The following is a 14,640-nucleotide window of genomic DNA, read 5'->3' on the forward strand; positions in this document are numbered from 1 at the left end:
TAAGTAACTGGAATAAGTTGTCAGATATGTCCATATTATTTTTATTTGCCTTCAACTCTTGTTTAAAACTGCAACATTATTTAATCTTTTTACATCTAGCTTACATTCTTCATTATAAATGTGTATAACATTGTCTTTTGATCACTTAAAAGTGGGTTCCTTTAGGAAATTTAGTAAAAAAAATTAATATACTTTTGAATAATTTCTGATAACTTAGCCAAATTGTATACATTATAGTTGCTGCTGTAATAAACATTTACTCTTTTTTTATATTTTCCCCTACAGTTACATATCATCCATTGGTAAAGAAAACACACGGACAAACACTAGTGATAATTACTTATATATTAGAGGATGTAGTAACAATCTGATTGTTACCAGTAAGAACGGATGATGTGGTTGTTATACAAGCTAAAGATCACCTATTATCCTTGTTCAGCAGAGTCTTGCCTCAGCTAGAATACACTTGGTGGATATTATATATGCCTTTTCTTTGTATATACAGTAGTATACATAATTATGAAAGGTATGCAGAGCATCGGGTACCCCATTTGCTGCTTGGTGTTTTTCAACTAATGTAAATTTTTAGCATGTATATGGGGCCCAGGAATTGTTTATATATATATATATATATATATATATATATATATATATATATATATATATATATATAATATATATATATAGATAGATACACACACACACACATATATATATATATATATATATATATTATATATATATATATATATACATATATATATATATATACATATATATAATATATATATATATATATATATATATACATATACATATATATATATATATATATATATATATATATATATATTATATATATATATATATATATGTGTCTATATGTGTGTGTGTGTGTGTGTATCTATCTATATATATATATATATATATATATATATATATATATATATTTATATATATATATATATATATATATATATATATATATATATATATATATATATATATATATATATATATATATATATATATATATAGTGTGTGTGTGTGTGTGGTATATATATATATATATATATATATATATATATATATATATATATATATATATGCAGAATAATGTTGTTCTGGAGTATGAGAGTCACAGGTATCTGATGCCAGACATGGAATGACGTCACTGTCACATGAAATGGTACACACTGGAAAATGAGCATAACCTAAATGACATTACTTTTCATATTGTAAGATGGATATGTATAAATGGGAAAGAACAGTTGTTATTTTCATATCAATCCATATGAAAACTATGATTAGGTTGTCACATTAAAATTATTGAGCTACGCCTTCTGACTGTCATTTTCATCAGTATCACTCTTCACTTTTCCCGTTTTCTTCAAATATGGGTATTCTGTCTTACTTCCAATGACAGCACATTTTGTATAATATAAGAATCAATATCAACATGCTGTGCTGTATTACACTGCGGCACTTACCATATGAGAAAAGTTCACTGACTGATCCTTAAGAAACCTCCTGTACATAGACAGAGTAGTTCTAAGTATCGCTTTCCACCTGCAAGTCCTGCATGGCTGCAGCAGGCAATGTAAGAAGACTAAAGCCACAAAACCTTCTGGCACCTGAAGTCAAAATGCTTTCGCTATTTCCCGACGGAATCAAACTCCATCCGGTGCTTCCCATGATGAAAGCGTTGTGACGTTTATCAGTAGGATCATTTTTGCCAATGAGCAATACAAACTCATTGGTGGCTAAAGCTGTCGGCTGAAACCTGGCATCAATAGGAACAGCAAATCCACCCAAAGGTGTCCAGTTTTGAGAAGACGCGTAAAACAGTGCTTCTGTTCCCGTCACTTTGAGACTTCCGTGAGCACTTGGGCACTCAATGGGTCTTGTTCCCCCGAACACAAACACGTTCTCATCTGAACACACTGCTGTTGCATGGCTCCTCCGCTCCTTCAACTGTGGACCTGCTACCCATGTCTGCAAAGTTCCAACACAATATTTTAGTTAAAAGATACTGCACAACACACACCCTCCTAATGTAATATATATATATATACAGGCAGTCCCCAGTTATTGCCAGGGGTTTTGTTCCAACAGCTTGATAGTAAGCAAAAATCGCCGATGACTAGAAATAGGTGATTTATGGTACTTATGGTGCTGATACCGGATTCTGGCACAGATAACTGGTTAATGGCACATCTGTTAGGTATGGATTGGCGCCATAACTATGGTTTTTGGCACTAGATGAGTGCCATAAAACTGGATTGCTTATAACGAGTTTGCCAATAATCAGGGACTGCCTGTGCGTGTGTTTGTGTGTGTGTGTGTGTGTTTATATATATATATATATATATATATATATATATATATATATATATATATATATATAAATATATATATATACACATATATATATAATGATTCATAAAACCGTAAAAATATACTGTCAATTTTAGGTCAGTCGGTAATCATCACTTATATGGACACTCATTTTGTTTTTTAAATTTATTGTTAATATATGGTAACAATGCCTCCAGTAATGTTTTCAAGTGTCCATGTAGTATAGAGGGAACTGAAACCAAATAGTGTCATCAGGACCGCCAAGATTATTGTCACATGACTGAATCAAATCTAATATTTATAATATTATTCTTAATAATCCACTTGTTATTTTACCTGGTATCTATTACATCATAACACTTATCCAAAATCAAATTAATTATACCAATCTCTTTATCAAATTAATTTACTGAGCTTGTTATATATCTAAATTTAGTACAAATTGGAATATTTACACTTCTGCTAATCCCACTGATGGAACATGGAAAGGTATTAGAAGTAGTATTCATTTCATCCTTCATATTTTTATCCATTTAATTTACCATTATGTTAACTCACCAATACTAACAACAAATTTGTAAGTCTCTATATATTCAGCAATTTTACTACTAATATAAATATTGAGTTTACCTTTACCCAATTTAGTTACAGGTCTGAATCCAGGGCCAAGTTACATGAACAGCATTAAGAGCAGTACCTAAATTACCTGTTATTACTGGTCCAAGAACAAATCTTTCAAATGATTTTCATGAAAGCACATGTCTTCTACGCCTCTAATATGCAAGTTCTGAGCAATTTCAGTATCATTCCATACGAGGTTACCTAATATTTGTGGATATTTGAATGATATTTTACTGTATGTATTTTCTAAAGGGAAAATCGATTTTGGGACATTTAGATAGTCAATATTTATAAGTATCAATTCTATTTCTCTTTTCTACTTAAAAGATGAACTTTCAGAATAAAGTTTATATCCCAATAAATTAATTGCAAAATTTTGCCCAGGACAATGGTCAAATTGATTTTTTTTTAATTTAACTATTTTTTGGATTTACTTCCTTTCAATCTTAGAATTTTCCTGATAACAAATATTACTTGTGTCACAAAATCTAATTCATGCAGGTCTATTGCAACTTTTAAAAAATGTCATTACAAAGGCAAGTTTTATTACTAACTGAAATAAATGAAATATTATTTGCACTACAGTTTAGTCCATCGGGATAAGCAGCTTTTAGTTGAATGATGCAAAAATTTTCTACCTATAGTGTAACAAATAAAAATCTTCTACAATATAAAGAATTCAAAATGATTGAACTTTTATTTGTCATGAGAACTATCAATACCTTAACCATTATTACCCAAATTCCCATGCTAGTTGATTTGTAACTACAAAGTAGAACACTATTCCATTTCTCTTGTTTGCAGATGAATTATTGTTATAATTACTAACATATACAGTATTAGAGACAGCTGGACAGATTTTACAACTTATGATACTTTTCTGTGAAGCCTCAGTGGAATACACACACACACAAATATATATATATATATATATATATATATATATATATATATATATATATATATATATATAAGCATCCTCTCTCTAATCCTCAATTAGCATTTTTTTCATCAGCACCACCTACCATTCCACATTATATACAATATATATATATATATATATATATATATATATATATATATATATATATATATAAGCATCCTCTCTCTAATCCTCAATTAGCATTTTTTCATCAGCACCACCTACCATTCCACATATATATATATATATATATATATATATATATATATATATATATATATATATATATATATATATATATATATACAGTGGTACCTCGAGATACGAAATTAATCCGTTCCGAGGCGGCCTTCGTATAATGAGTTTTTCGTATCTTGGAACACATTTTACATGTAAAATGGCTAATCCGTTCCAAGCCCTCCAAAAACACCCCATTAAATTTCATAATAAAGCTAAATTGACCTATAAACAATGAAATACTACAACAATTTGGACCATTCAATACCTAAATTAAGAATAAAAATCGAACACCTGTAAATAAAGTGTATATTAGTGTACAAGAAATATTATTACTGTAACGTAAAATGTGGAAGCTTACCTTTCGAGTGAGGCTATCTCCGATAGTGGCGGCAGAGGAGGAGGAGGACAAACAGCAGATAACGTACGTACGTACGTACACTTAACTTTATGAAAACACACAAAAAATTTAAGGAAAACCATAAAACTAAAATTTACGAAACACCTTAACAAAACTGTAACACTTAACTTACAAAAATCTAGAAATTACGTAAACATTTTTTTTTTCTTTTTTTTTTTTATTTTTAACTTTTTTTTTTTACTTTTACGTAGGCTTTTTTTTTTTTTTTTTTTTTTTTTTTTTTTTTTTTTTTTTTTTTTTACAGAATTTCAACTTCATCACCGCTTTCAACGTTCTGTTTTTCATCACTTGGTTCTTCCTTTTTGCTTTCAACTTTCTGTTTTTTATCACTTGGTTCTTCCTTTTTGCTTACTCCTGCTAATGCTGAAGGCCTCTTTAAAAAATAACGATCCAAGGAAGATTGCTTCTGCCTACTTTTCACAATGTTCCTGAAACGACTCAAGCAAACGTCATCGAACTGCGCAAGCATACAACCTGTGTGAGCCTTTTCGGGATGTCTTTTTTCGATAAACAATTGCACTTTATGAAAAGCGCCTAGAATATCCTTAATTTCTGCCGTTATCATAGGCTCCTCCTCCTCTTCCTCGCCGCTGCTAGAGAACTCCTCTTGAACGACGTTAAGTTGCATGGCCTCCAACTCCTTCAGGTCATCCGTCATAAGCTCCTCTTGGTGCTCCTCGAGAAGGTCGTTGATGTCGTCCTCGTCGACGACCAGCCCCATGGACTTGCCAAGTGCAACGATCTCATCAAGATCTGGTTCCAAAACAGTTTTGGGATCATCAACTGTTTCTGACTCTGCAGTACCAGCTTTGCCCATGTCGAATCCCTCGAAGTCTCTGGCGGATACGGCATCAGGCCAGAGTTTCCTCCACGAGGAATTCAAGGTTCGCCTCGAAACCTCCTGCCAAGCTAGGTCAATGAGTCGGATGCAAATGACGATGTCGAAATGCTCCTTCCAAAATTGACGCAAGGTGAGGTTTGTGGTATCGGTGATGTCGAAACATCTCTTGAAAAGATATTTCGTGTACAGCTTCTTAAAGTTCGCTATCACTTGCTGGTCCATGGGCTGGAGGAGAGGGGTGGTGTTGGGCGGAAGAAAAAGAATCTTAATGAAGGAATACTCCGCTAGGATATCTTCCTCGATGCCAGGAGGGTGAGCAGGGGCATTGTCCAACACCAGCAGACATTTCAGGGGGAGGCGCTTCTCTTCCAAAAAACTCTTCAGAGTCGGGCCGAAACACAGATTTACCCACTCCGTGAACAAAAGCCTCGTTACCCAGGCTTTTGCATTAGCCCTCCACATCACTGTGGGCCTTGAAGGCTCGAGGAGTCTCTGAGTGATACACCAGTAGGGGCTTCACCTTGCAATCCCCACTGGCGTTCGAACAAAGTGCGAGCGTAAGCCTGTCTTTCATAGGCTTATGCCCGGGTAGCTTCTTCTCTTCCTCCGTGATGTATGTCCGACGAGGCATTTTTTTCCAAAAAAGGCCAGTCTCATCACAGTTGAAGACTTGCTGAGAACTGTAGCCTCCCTTGGTCATCATCTCGTCGAACGTCTTTTTAAAGGCTTCAGCCGCTTTCGTGTCCGAGCTGGCAGCCTCCCCATGACGCACCACCGAATGGATGCCAGTCCGTTTACGAAATTTCTCGAACCAGCCATGCGAAGCCTTGAACTCTGGGGTTGGCGTTGAAGTCCCTTCCCCTCCCTCGTCTTCCGCCTGCGCAATCAAATCGCCGAAAATAGCACTGGCCTTGTGAGCGATTGCTGTCTCCGTTACTGTATCACCAGCGATTTCTTTGTCTTTTATCCAGATGAGGAGCAGTCGTTCCATCTCGTCGTGCACATGGCTCCTCTTGCTGGACAAAATAGTGATGCCCTTCGATGGTGTAGTTGCTTTGATGGCATCCTTCTGTTTAAGGATGGTGCCTATTGTCGACGGATTACGGCCGTATTCCTTTGCGATCACACTCAATCACATACCAGCTTCGTACTTCTTTATGATCTCCATCTTTGTCTCCAGAGACAGCATGCGCTTCTTTCCGTGAATTTCAACTTTCTTGGGACCCATGACTACGTTAATTTACGTAAAGTTACACAAATACGTAATAATACAGTCTTCGCACAACACAATAATATGTACTGCAACGAAATCACTAACGAATTTACGTTACTAAACGAAATCGTTGGAGCGAACGAATGCCGAGTGCGTACAGTAAAGTTTCGGGTGCGGAGTGGCCGAGCTAAGGGACGCCAGCGCGTACGTATAGAAGATGCATGATGGGAGGGATGCTGTCCAATCAGAGAGAAGGATCTCATGGCTTGGGTAGCATCAGGAACCAATGGGAGAGCAGGAGGATGGTGGCGAGTCTACTAGCACTAAGATGGCGGCGTGCGGCGCGAGTTTCAAAATTGTTATCGGGTGAATCTCGGACTTTCAGAAACCTTTCGTATCTTGAAAACTTTTCGTATGTAGAGCAGTAAAGTTTTTCGCATTGGCTTTCGTAACTTGGATTTTTTGTAAGTTGAGCCTTTCGTATCTCGAGGTACTACTGTATGTGTATATATATATGTGTTATATATATTATATATTATAATATATATATATATTATATATATATATATATATATATATATATATATATATTTTTCTGGGCTCAGCCATGTCGCTCCGTGAAATGTGTCCTCTTCAGCACTATTTCTAGTAAAATATTGCTATAATACCAGAGAACTGCTAAATTGGACATGTCAGAAGTCTCTGACTCGCTCACCTAAATAAAAGGTGTCGGTATAAAACTGGGGCGAGTGTTAAACACTACCACAGCAACCCCTCCAATTAGCCTTTTCCTCATCAAAAGACCCTAAATACGGGGAGCCGACCCATAGGTCACACCTAGCTACCCTGTTGAAGGAGTCTGTGACGTCATTCTTATCGATAGCCTCCCAGCGTTTGAACGCTTGTATAAAGCTATCTGTTCCTTTTCATTGGTTTCTTTATTCTTTATCGTTATGGATCGTCAATCTGCCTCTTCACCCAAGTTAAGTACTGGTTCGCCCTTTTTCAATATTTAGGGAGTGATTTTGCCTTTCGTTTTGCCTTTATTTAGGGTTTTGTTAGGCGTCTCTTTTCCGTAGCGGGCGGCGGCGAGTCGCCATTACGTCGTTCCCTTGTTTTGTACCAGTTTCGAGTGGGCTTCCTTCCTACTCGTAACTTGTGATATTTCATTATATATATATACTCGTAACTTGTGATATTTCAGTATATATTTTTATTTATGTCTTGGGTGGCAGTTGTTTTGTCGATCTTGTTTTCTTTTATGTTTTGTTATTTTCATTATTTCCATGTTTTTCACGGGGGTCTGCGTTCGCACACGTTTCCTTTGTTACTTGCTTCGCTGTATATCCACCGTCCCCCCCCCCCTTTATTTATTTTTAAGTTTGGTATATTTCATTCAAGAATTTTCCCTATTTCTTTTCGTCAGCTTGCCGTTTCTTTTCGTTTTGTCAGTAGGCAAGTAGTTTTTTCCATTTTGCGCCCACCGTTATCAAGTGGCCTTCATTGCGTTTTATATTTTACGACATTTTATTTTTCATTATCGCCCCCCGTGTTAAAGCATGATTTTCTTTTAGCTTTAAGTAATTGATTTTATTTTGTCTATGTATATGTTGGATGTTCGGTCGGCTAGCCTATATAGGCTATGCCTGCGTTTTCCTCGTGATCCTTTATTCGCGAGGATACGCTGGTCACGTGATCGTCTCCCCATCAGCCCTCCCTCCCTCCCCCTCACGTGGGGCCCCCAGTAGTTGGGTGCTCCTCTCGCCCTGGTTGTCGCTGATGGCCGTTCCCATCAGCGGAGGGGGGGGTGTAGAGGGTCCTCCAGGACCTTAGGTTGGTGGGTGTCGCTTCTTAGCCGACCGCCTCCGGAGTTGATGGTCGCACTGTGTATTCAGCCTCGGCTTCCGTGGATTTGTTGCGCTCTGCTTCTTTCAGCTCCCGGAGCTTACATCCATCCGCCTAAAACATTCCCTCTCCGCATAAGGCGGGTTTAGATTCCGGCTTCTCCGGTAGTCGTTGAGGGTTATGTTTACGGGAGTTACTCTTCCGTAGGCGGAGATATTATATTTGTTATTTTAGTTTTCATTATTTTTATTTTCTTTTGCCACGGAACTTGCGAGTTCATGTGGCCGTCCCGGGTTACTCCGTGTACCCCCCACCCCGGGTCATACAGCTCCGGGTTGTTTTATTTCTTACACAGTCCCCGGGACGTAAATATATGAATATATATACATATTTTTTATATTTTTCAGTCCGGAATGCTCCGGCATATAATACTTATATCATAATTAATCCTAATAAGTTTTGTGGCAATTGTTCTTATATATTATTGCACTTACAGGCCACTCAGTGTCTGGCTGCCGGCAGTAGTGCTGCTCTGCAAGATCCATGCGGCCATGACGTTTGTCGGGGCCACGCCCCTTGCGCAGTGTTGCTTACTGATTCCGTGGTCTGGCATCACGAAAACTGCTTTGCCTGCTACGACTTGGTACAACAGGCTACCTCTTCGGTAAGTTACCGCACTGCTTGTTCTATGTATATTGTGATGGAATTATATTACACTACTTGTAAAAGAAAAAAAATTTAATTAATAAATAAAAAAATAAAAACTAAAAAAAAAAAAAAAAACAATTAAATAAAATGTAATGAAATTAAATAAATGAACAATAAACATTTCTTTAAATTAAATTACATTGATTAATCAACAATTATAAGCATAATGTTCAAGGAATTTACGGTATTGACACATTCCTTGCATTACAGGCTGAGCAGTCTATTAAGGATGCTGCACTCTCCACCCTCAAGATCTGGGTTGGAGGGTTTGGACGGAACGTAGGGAAGGCTAAGCCGTATATTCTGTCCCAAGATATGGTGACTTTGATCTTCCCAGCCGGGAAATCTGCTGGATACGTTGAACCAAAAGTAGCGGCACCGATTATCAAATCAATCCAAGACTCAGTTATGGAACAGCAAGAGGCAGAATTGCCGGACCTTGGCTTGGAAGGAGTCTCACTTGAAGTGGTTGAGGATTTGCCCGTTACACTAGATATGGGTACAGGTAACAGTGTTAATGAGGCTAGCTTAGTTGGTCACCGGGGTCTTTCCTCGAGTGACTCTGATTCTTCCTCTCCCTCTACTTCCAATTCCTTCATGGGTTTCACAGGAGGGTTGCCCCCTACCAGGTCGCATTCCTTCTCTGTGATTCCTAAATTAAAGAAAAAACCTTCAGGTAAAACCTTGCTTAAAGGCAGATCAGAGACAAAGCCAAGGCCTGGGCAGGCACCAGAGGTTCATACACATATTAAACCTAGGATGAAGTCTTTCTCTAAACCTTCAAATCCAAGGTCTCATGGAGGGAATTCTTCCTATTGCCCCACAAGTCCCATTCCATCAACGTCTAGGGATCGGATACCTCATAAGGTACCGCAGGAGGGGCAGGAGGATTCTCCTTTCGTTGCCCAAGACCAGTTCAACACGAATATTCTACATCAGGTCAGTAGCCTTGGTAGCTTAGTCAGCTCAGTTGCAGCAAGGTTTGAAGAGGTGTTTAAGAGGTTAGGTGCACAGGACTCCCTGATTGCAGGTCTCAGACAGGAGTCGGCAGTTCCGGCACCTTCTAGTAGCTTGGTGCAAGCTCAGAGCATGCCTGACGGGTCCACGCTCCCTCCGTTCCACCCTGGTAATCCTTGGAGGGTGGCGAACTTCGCTCCGTTTGTCAACGGGATGTTAACTATAGAAAGTTGTGGCACACGTAGGCTCGAGGATTTCGAGTTCTTCCCCGAAGGGTTACAGCCTCCATTTATAGGTTATGTTAGGCTTACGGAGGCAGCTCTAGTTAGAGAGGATAAGGTCCCCAAGGAGACTGTTATCCTTTCTAGAGATCAGGCTCAGCAAACATGGATACGGAGCCTAGAAGAGTGGAACTGCTCAAATACTAGAGGAACAGCATTTAAAAGCCTTTTCACAATGTTTACAACTGAGTTCTTAATCAAAGCATCAGATTGCGTTGGGGAATTCCTTTCAAAAGGAAATCAGAGTCTTCTCCCTCCAGTTTTAGGGCTAGGAAAAGGCAAAGGAAGTTCCAACCTTTCCAAGTTCCGCAACAGCATCCTGTGCTACAAGCTGTTCCAGTTCAACAAGAATCCCAGCCTTCGACTTCTAAGGCTCAGCCTCATCAACAGCATCAATTTGTCTTCCTTTTGCCATCGACTAACCAACAGGTTTCCCTTAGTATTCAGTGTCGCCCGCTTTTAACCCGGTCTATGAGAGTCGGGCATTTCAACCCTTTACCAGGGTTGCTAGGGGTGGCAGGGCTAGAGATCCTTTTGTCAGCGCGGAGGAGCCAGAGCCCAAGGGCGAGCTAGAGGTGCGAGGTCAGGAAGAGGATCCCGGCCCTCATCATCTCAATGAAGTTTCTCAGGTAGGAGGCAGGCTGTACCTCTTTCGTCATCGTTGGGGGTTCAGCAGTTGGGCGAAAAGCATAGTATCCAGAGGCCTAGGCTGGAGTTGGATCAAAGGTCCTCCTCCACCCATCACCTTCTATCAGGAACCAACGCAAGAGTTGATGGATTACTCCAGGGACCTTCTCCAGAAGGGAGCAGTCTCCAGGGCAAAGAACTTGAAATTTCAGGGTCGTCTATTCAGCGTCCCAAAGAAAGGGACCGACAAAAGAAGGGTGATCTTAGACTTGTCCCGTTTAAACTTGTACATTCGTTGTGACAAGTTCAAAATGCTGACCATCTCTCAGGTGCGGACCTTACTTCCCTGTGGGGCCGTCACCACCTCTATAGATCTTACAGACGCCTATTATCATGTCCCGATAGCTCGGCACTTCCGACCATTCCTCGGCTTCAAACTAGGGAAAGAAGCCTACTCCTTCAAGGTAATGCCCTTCGGGCTAAATATAGCACCAAGGGTTTTCACGAAACTGGCGGAGGCAGTGGTGCAGGAGCTAAGGTCTCAGGGTATATTGGTGGTGGCGTACCTAGACGACTGGCTAATCTGGGAGATGGACCAAGACAAGTGTATGAAAGCCACGGACAAGGTCATGTCTTTCCTGGAATATATAGGGTTCAAGATCAACAGGACCAAGTCCCGGTTGACTCCGGAGTCCAAGTTCCAGTGGCTAGGTATTCATTGGGACCTGGATTCACACACTCTTTCCATTCCAGCAGGGAAGAGGAAGGAGATTGCCAAGGCAACAAGACAATTCTTAAAATGCAAAAAGACTTCGAGAAGGAATCAGGAGAGGATCCTAGGCTCGCTCCAGTTTGCCTCGGTCACGGACGTTCTGTTGAAAGCCAAGCTCAAGGACATCAATCGAGTTTGGCGTTCAAAGGCAAATGCCAAGTGTCGGGACAAGTTCGCCCGGATACCTCTGATTCTCAGAAAACGTCTGCGCCCATGGACAAAGGCCGCAAACCTAGCCAAAGAGTTACCGTTGCAGTTTCCTCCCCCGTCCCTTGTGGTGCATACGGACGCATCACTGACAGGTTGGGGAGGTTATTCACAGCACGAGAAGGTTCAGGGAACTTGGTCTCCTCAGTTCCAAAAGCTTCACATCAACATTCTGGAAGCTATGGCAGTGTTTCTGACTTTAAAAAAGCTTCGTCCTCCAAAGAAGACTCATATCAGGTTGGTTCTCGACAGTGCGGTAGTGGTACACTGTATAAACAGGGGTGGTTCAAAGTCAAGCCATGTGAACCACGTGATGGTAGCAATTTTTTCTCTAGCAGCCAAGAACACCTGGCATCTGTCGGCTACCCATCTGGCGGGAGTCCACAATGTAGTGGCAGACGCACTGTCTCGATCAGTCCCTCTGGAGTCAGAATGGTCACTGGACCAAGAATCCTTCAAGAGGGTTTGCAAAAGAGTACCAGGTCTGGAAGTAGATCTGTTTGCTACAGAGGCAAACCACAAGCTGCCTTGTTACGTAGCCCCAAATCTGGACCCTCTGGCATTCGCTACGGACGCCCTGAGTATAGATTGGAACCAGTGGACGAAGATTTATTTATTCCCTCCAGTGAACCTTCTCCTGAAGGTGCTGCACAAGTTGAGATCCTTCGCAGGTCAGGTGGCTCTCATAGCTCCTCACTGGCCCAAGAGCAATTGGTTTCCCCTTCTCCTGGAACTAGGTCTTCGTCCTCACCCTCTCCCGGACTTGAGGCTGTCGCAACAAGTTCAAACGAAGACTGTGTTCGATTCCTCAGGTCTTCACAAAACCACCCTAACCTTTATGATTTCATGAAGTTTGCAGGTAAGAGAGTAGGGGACATTGATCCACAGAACATTTTGTTCTTAGAGTCAGATAAGAGAGAATCTACGCTTCGCCAGTATGATTCAGCAGTTAAGAAATTGTCTTCATTCCTCAGGGAATCAAATATCAAAGTAATGACAATGAACGTGGCTATAACCTTCTTCAGGTCTTTGTTTGAACAAGGCTTGGCAGCTGCAACAATAACAACCACTAAGTCGGCTCTGAAAAAGATTTTTCTTCTCGGGTTCGGTATCAATCTAACCAAGTCTTATTTCACCTCTATCCCAAGGGCATGTGCACGCCTGCGACCCATTCACAGACCGTCGTCAGTGTCATGGTTTCTTAACGATGTTCTCAGGTTAGCCTCGGAAACAGACAACTTCAAATGTGATTTACCAACCATTTTGCGTAAGTCACTGTTTTTATTGAGTCTGGCTTCAGGTGCCAGGATATCGGAGCTGTCATCTTTATCTAGAGATGAAGCGCATATTGAGTTCCTTTCCTCGGGGGACGTGTTGCTTTCGCCAAATAAAGAATTTCTGGCTAAGAATGAAGACCCCTTGATGAGGTGGTCTCCATGGAAGATTGTTCCGCTTCCGCAGGATCCATCTTTATGTCCTGTTAAAACTCTTAAGGACTATTTATCTAGGACATCTACCTATTCCAAGGGCCCCCTTTTCATTAGAAACGGTGGTGGTACACTATCTCTAAAGGGCATTAGGCAGCAGATTTTGTATTTTATCAAGAAAGCCAGCCCAGGGTCATTTCCCAAGGTGCATGACATTCGGGCTATAGCAACTTCTGTAAATTTCTTCAAATATATGAACTTCGATGATCTGAAGAAGTATACTGGTTGGAAGTCACCCTTGGTTTTCAAAAAGCATTACCTTAAGTCTTTGGAGGATCTTAAATATCATGCAATAGCTGTAGGGAGACCAGTGTCTCTTGCTACTACATCAATATAGTACCGTCCTTGTGTCATATGAATCTTTTCCATTATGCCAGCCTCATTAACATTTTACCTACCTCAGCAAATGTCTTAGTTGTTAGGATTGGTGTATAGTGTTACGTTTATATAAATTATTAGTAATTATTTTATTATGTGCGTGTTTTGTTGCCACATGTTATTGCTATATGGTATATTTTGTAAATAATAAATTGTATTTTTCCAATTCTAGACTATTTTTTTATTTCTTTCACCCTTCTGAGTTCAATTTAATATTGTATTTCATTTCAGAGGGGTGTAGCTTGGTGTTTCTCTGGTACAATTTCACAGAGCAACACGGCTGAGCCCAGAAAAGGGGATTTTGACGTAGGAAAAATCTATTTCTAGGTGAGGAAGCCGTGTCGCCCAGTGAAATCCCCCCCTTCCCCCCCCACCCCCCTTGCTGTGTACCAAGCTTCAATGCTATCGATAAGTATGACGTCACAGACTCCTTCAACAGGGTAGCTAGGTGTGACCTATGGGTCGGCTCCCCGTATTTAGGGTCTTTTGATGAGGAAAAGGCTAATTGGAGGGGTTGCTGTGGTAGTGTTTAACACTCGCCCCAGTTTTATACCGACACCTTTTATTTAGGTGAGCGAGTCAGAGACTTCTGACATGTCCAATTTAGCAGTTCTCTGGTATTATAGCAATATTTTACTAGAAATAGTGCTAAAGAGGACACATTTCACTGGGCGACACGGCTTCCTCGCCCAGAAATAGATTTTTCCTACGTCAAAATCCCTTATATATATATATATATATATATATATATATATATATATATAT

At 40.0% G+C, this 14,640-nt stretch overlaps 1 protein-coding gene across 2 annotated transcripts in view; it reads right to left on the minus strand.

Annotated features, from left to right (window-relative positions):
• Positions 1–1,073: 1,073 nt before the first annotated feature.
• Positions 1,074–14,640, minus strand: part of LOC135221558 (gigaxonin-like) — a 501,126-nt gene continuing 487,559 nt past the window's right edge. The window contains exon 9 of one of the 2 annotated variants that reach the window (XM_064259261.1): positions 1,074–1,995. In XM_064259261.1, coding sequence (XP_064115331.1) covers positions 1,552–1,995 — 444 coding nt within the window. In that variant the 3' untranslated portion in view covers positions 1,074–1,551. The remainder of the gene's footprint in view (positions 1,996–14,640) is intronic. The other variant, XM_064259264.1, reaches the window with a different exon arrangement.

Source organism: Macrobrachium nipponense, chromosome 20, assembly GCF_015104395.2.
Source record: "Macrobrachium nipponense isolate FS-2020 chromosome 20, ASM1510439v2, whole genome shotgun sequence".
In the NCBI taxonomy this organism is placed as follows: domain Eukaryota; kingdom Metazoa; phylum Arthropoda; class Malacostraca; order Decapoda; family Palaemonidae; genus Macrobrachium; species Macrobrachium nipponense.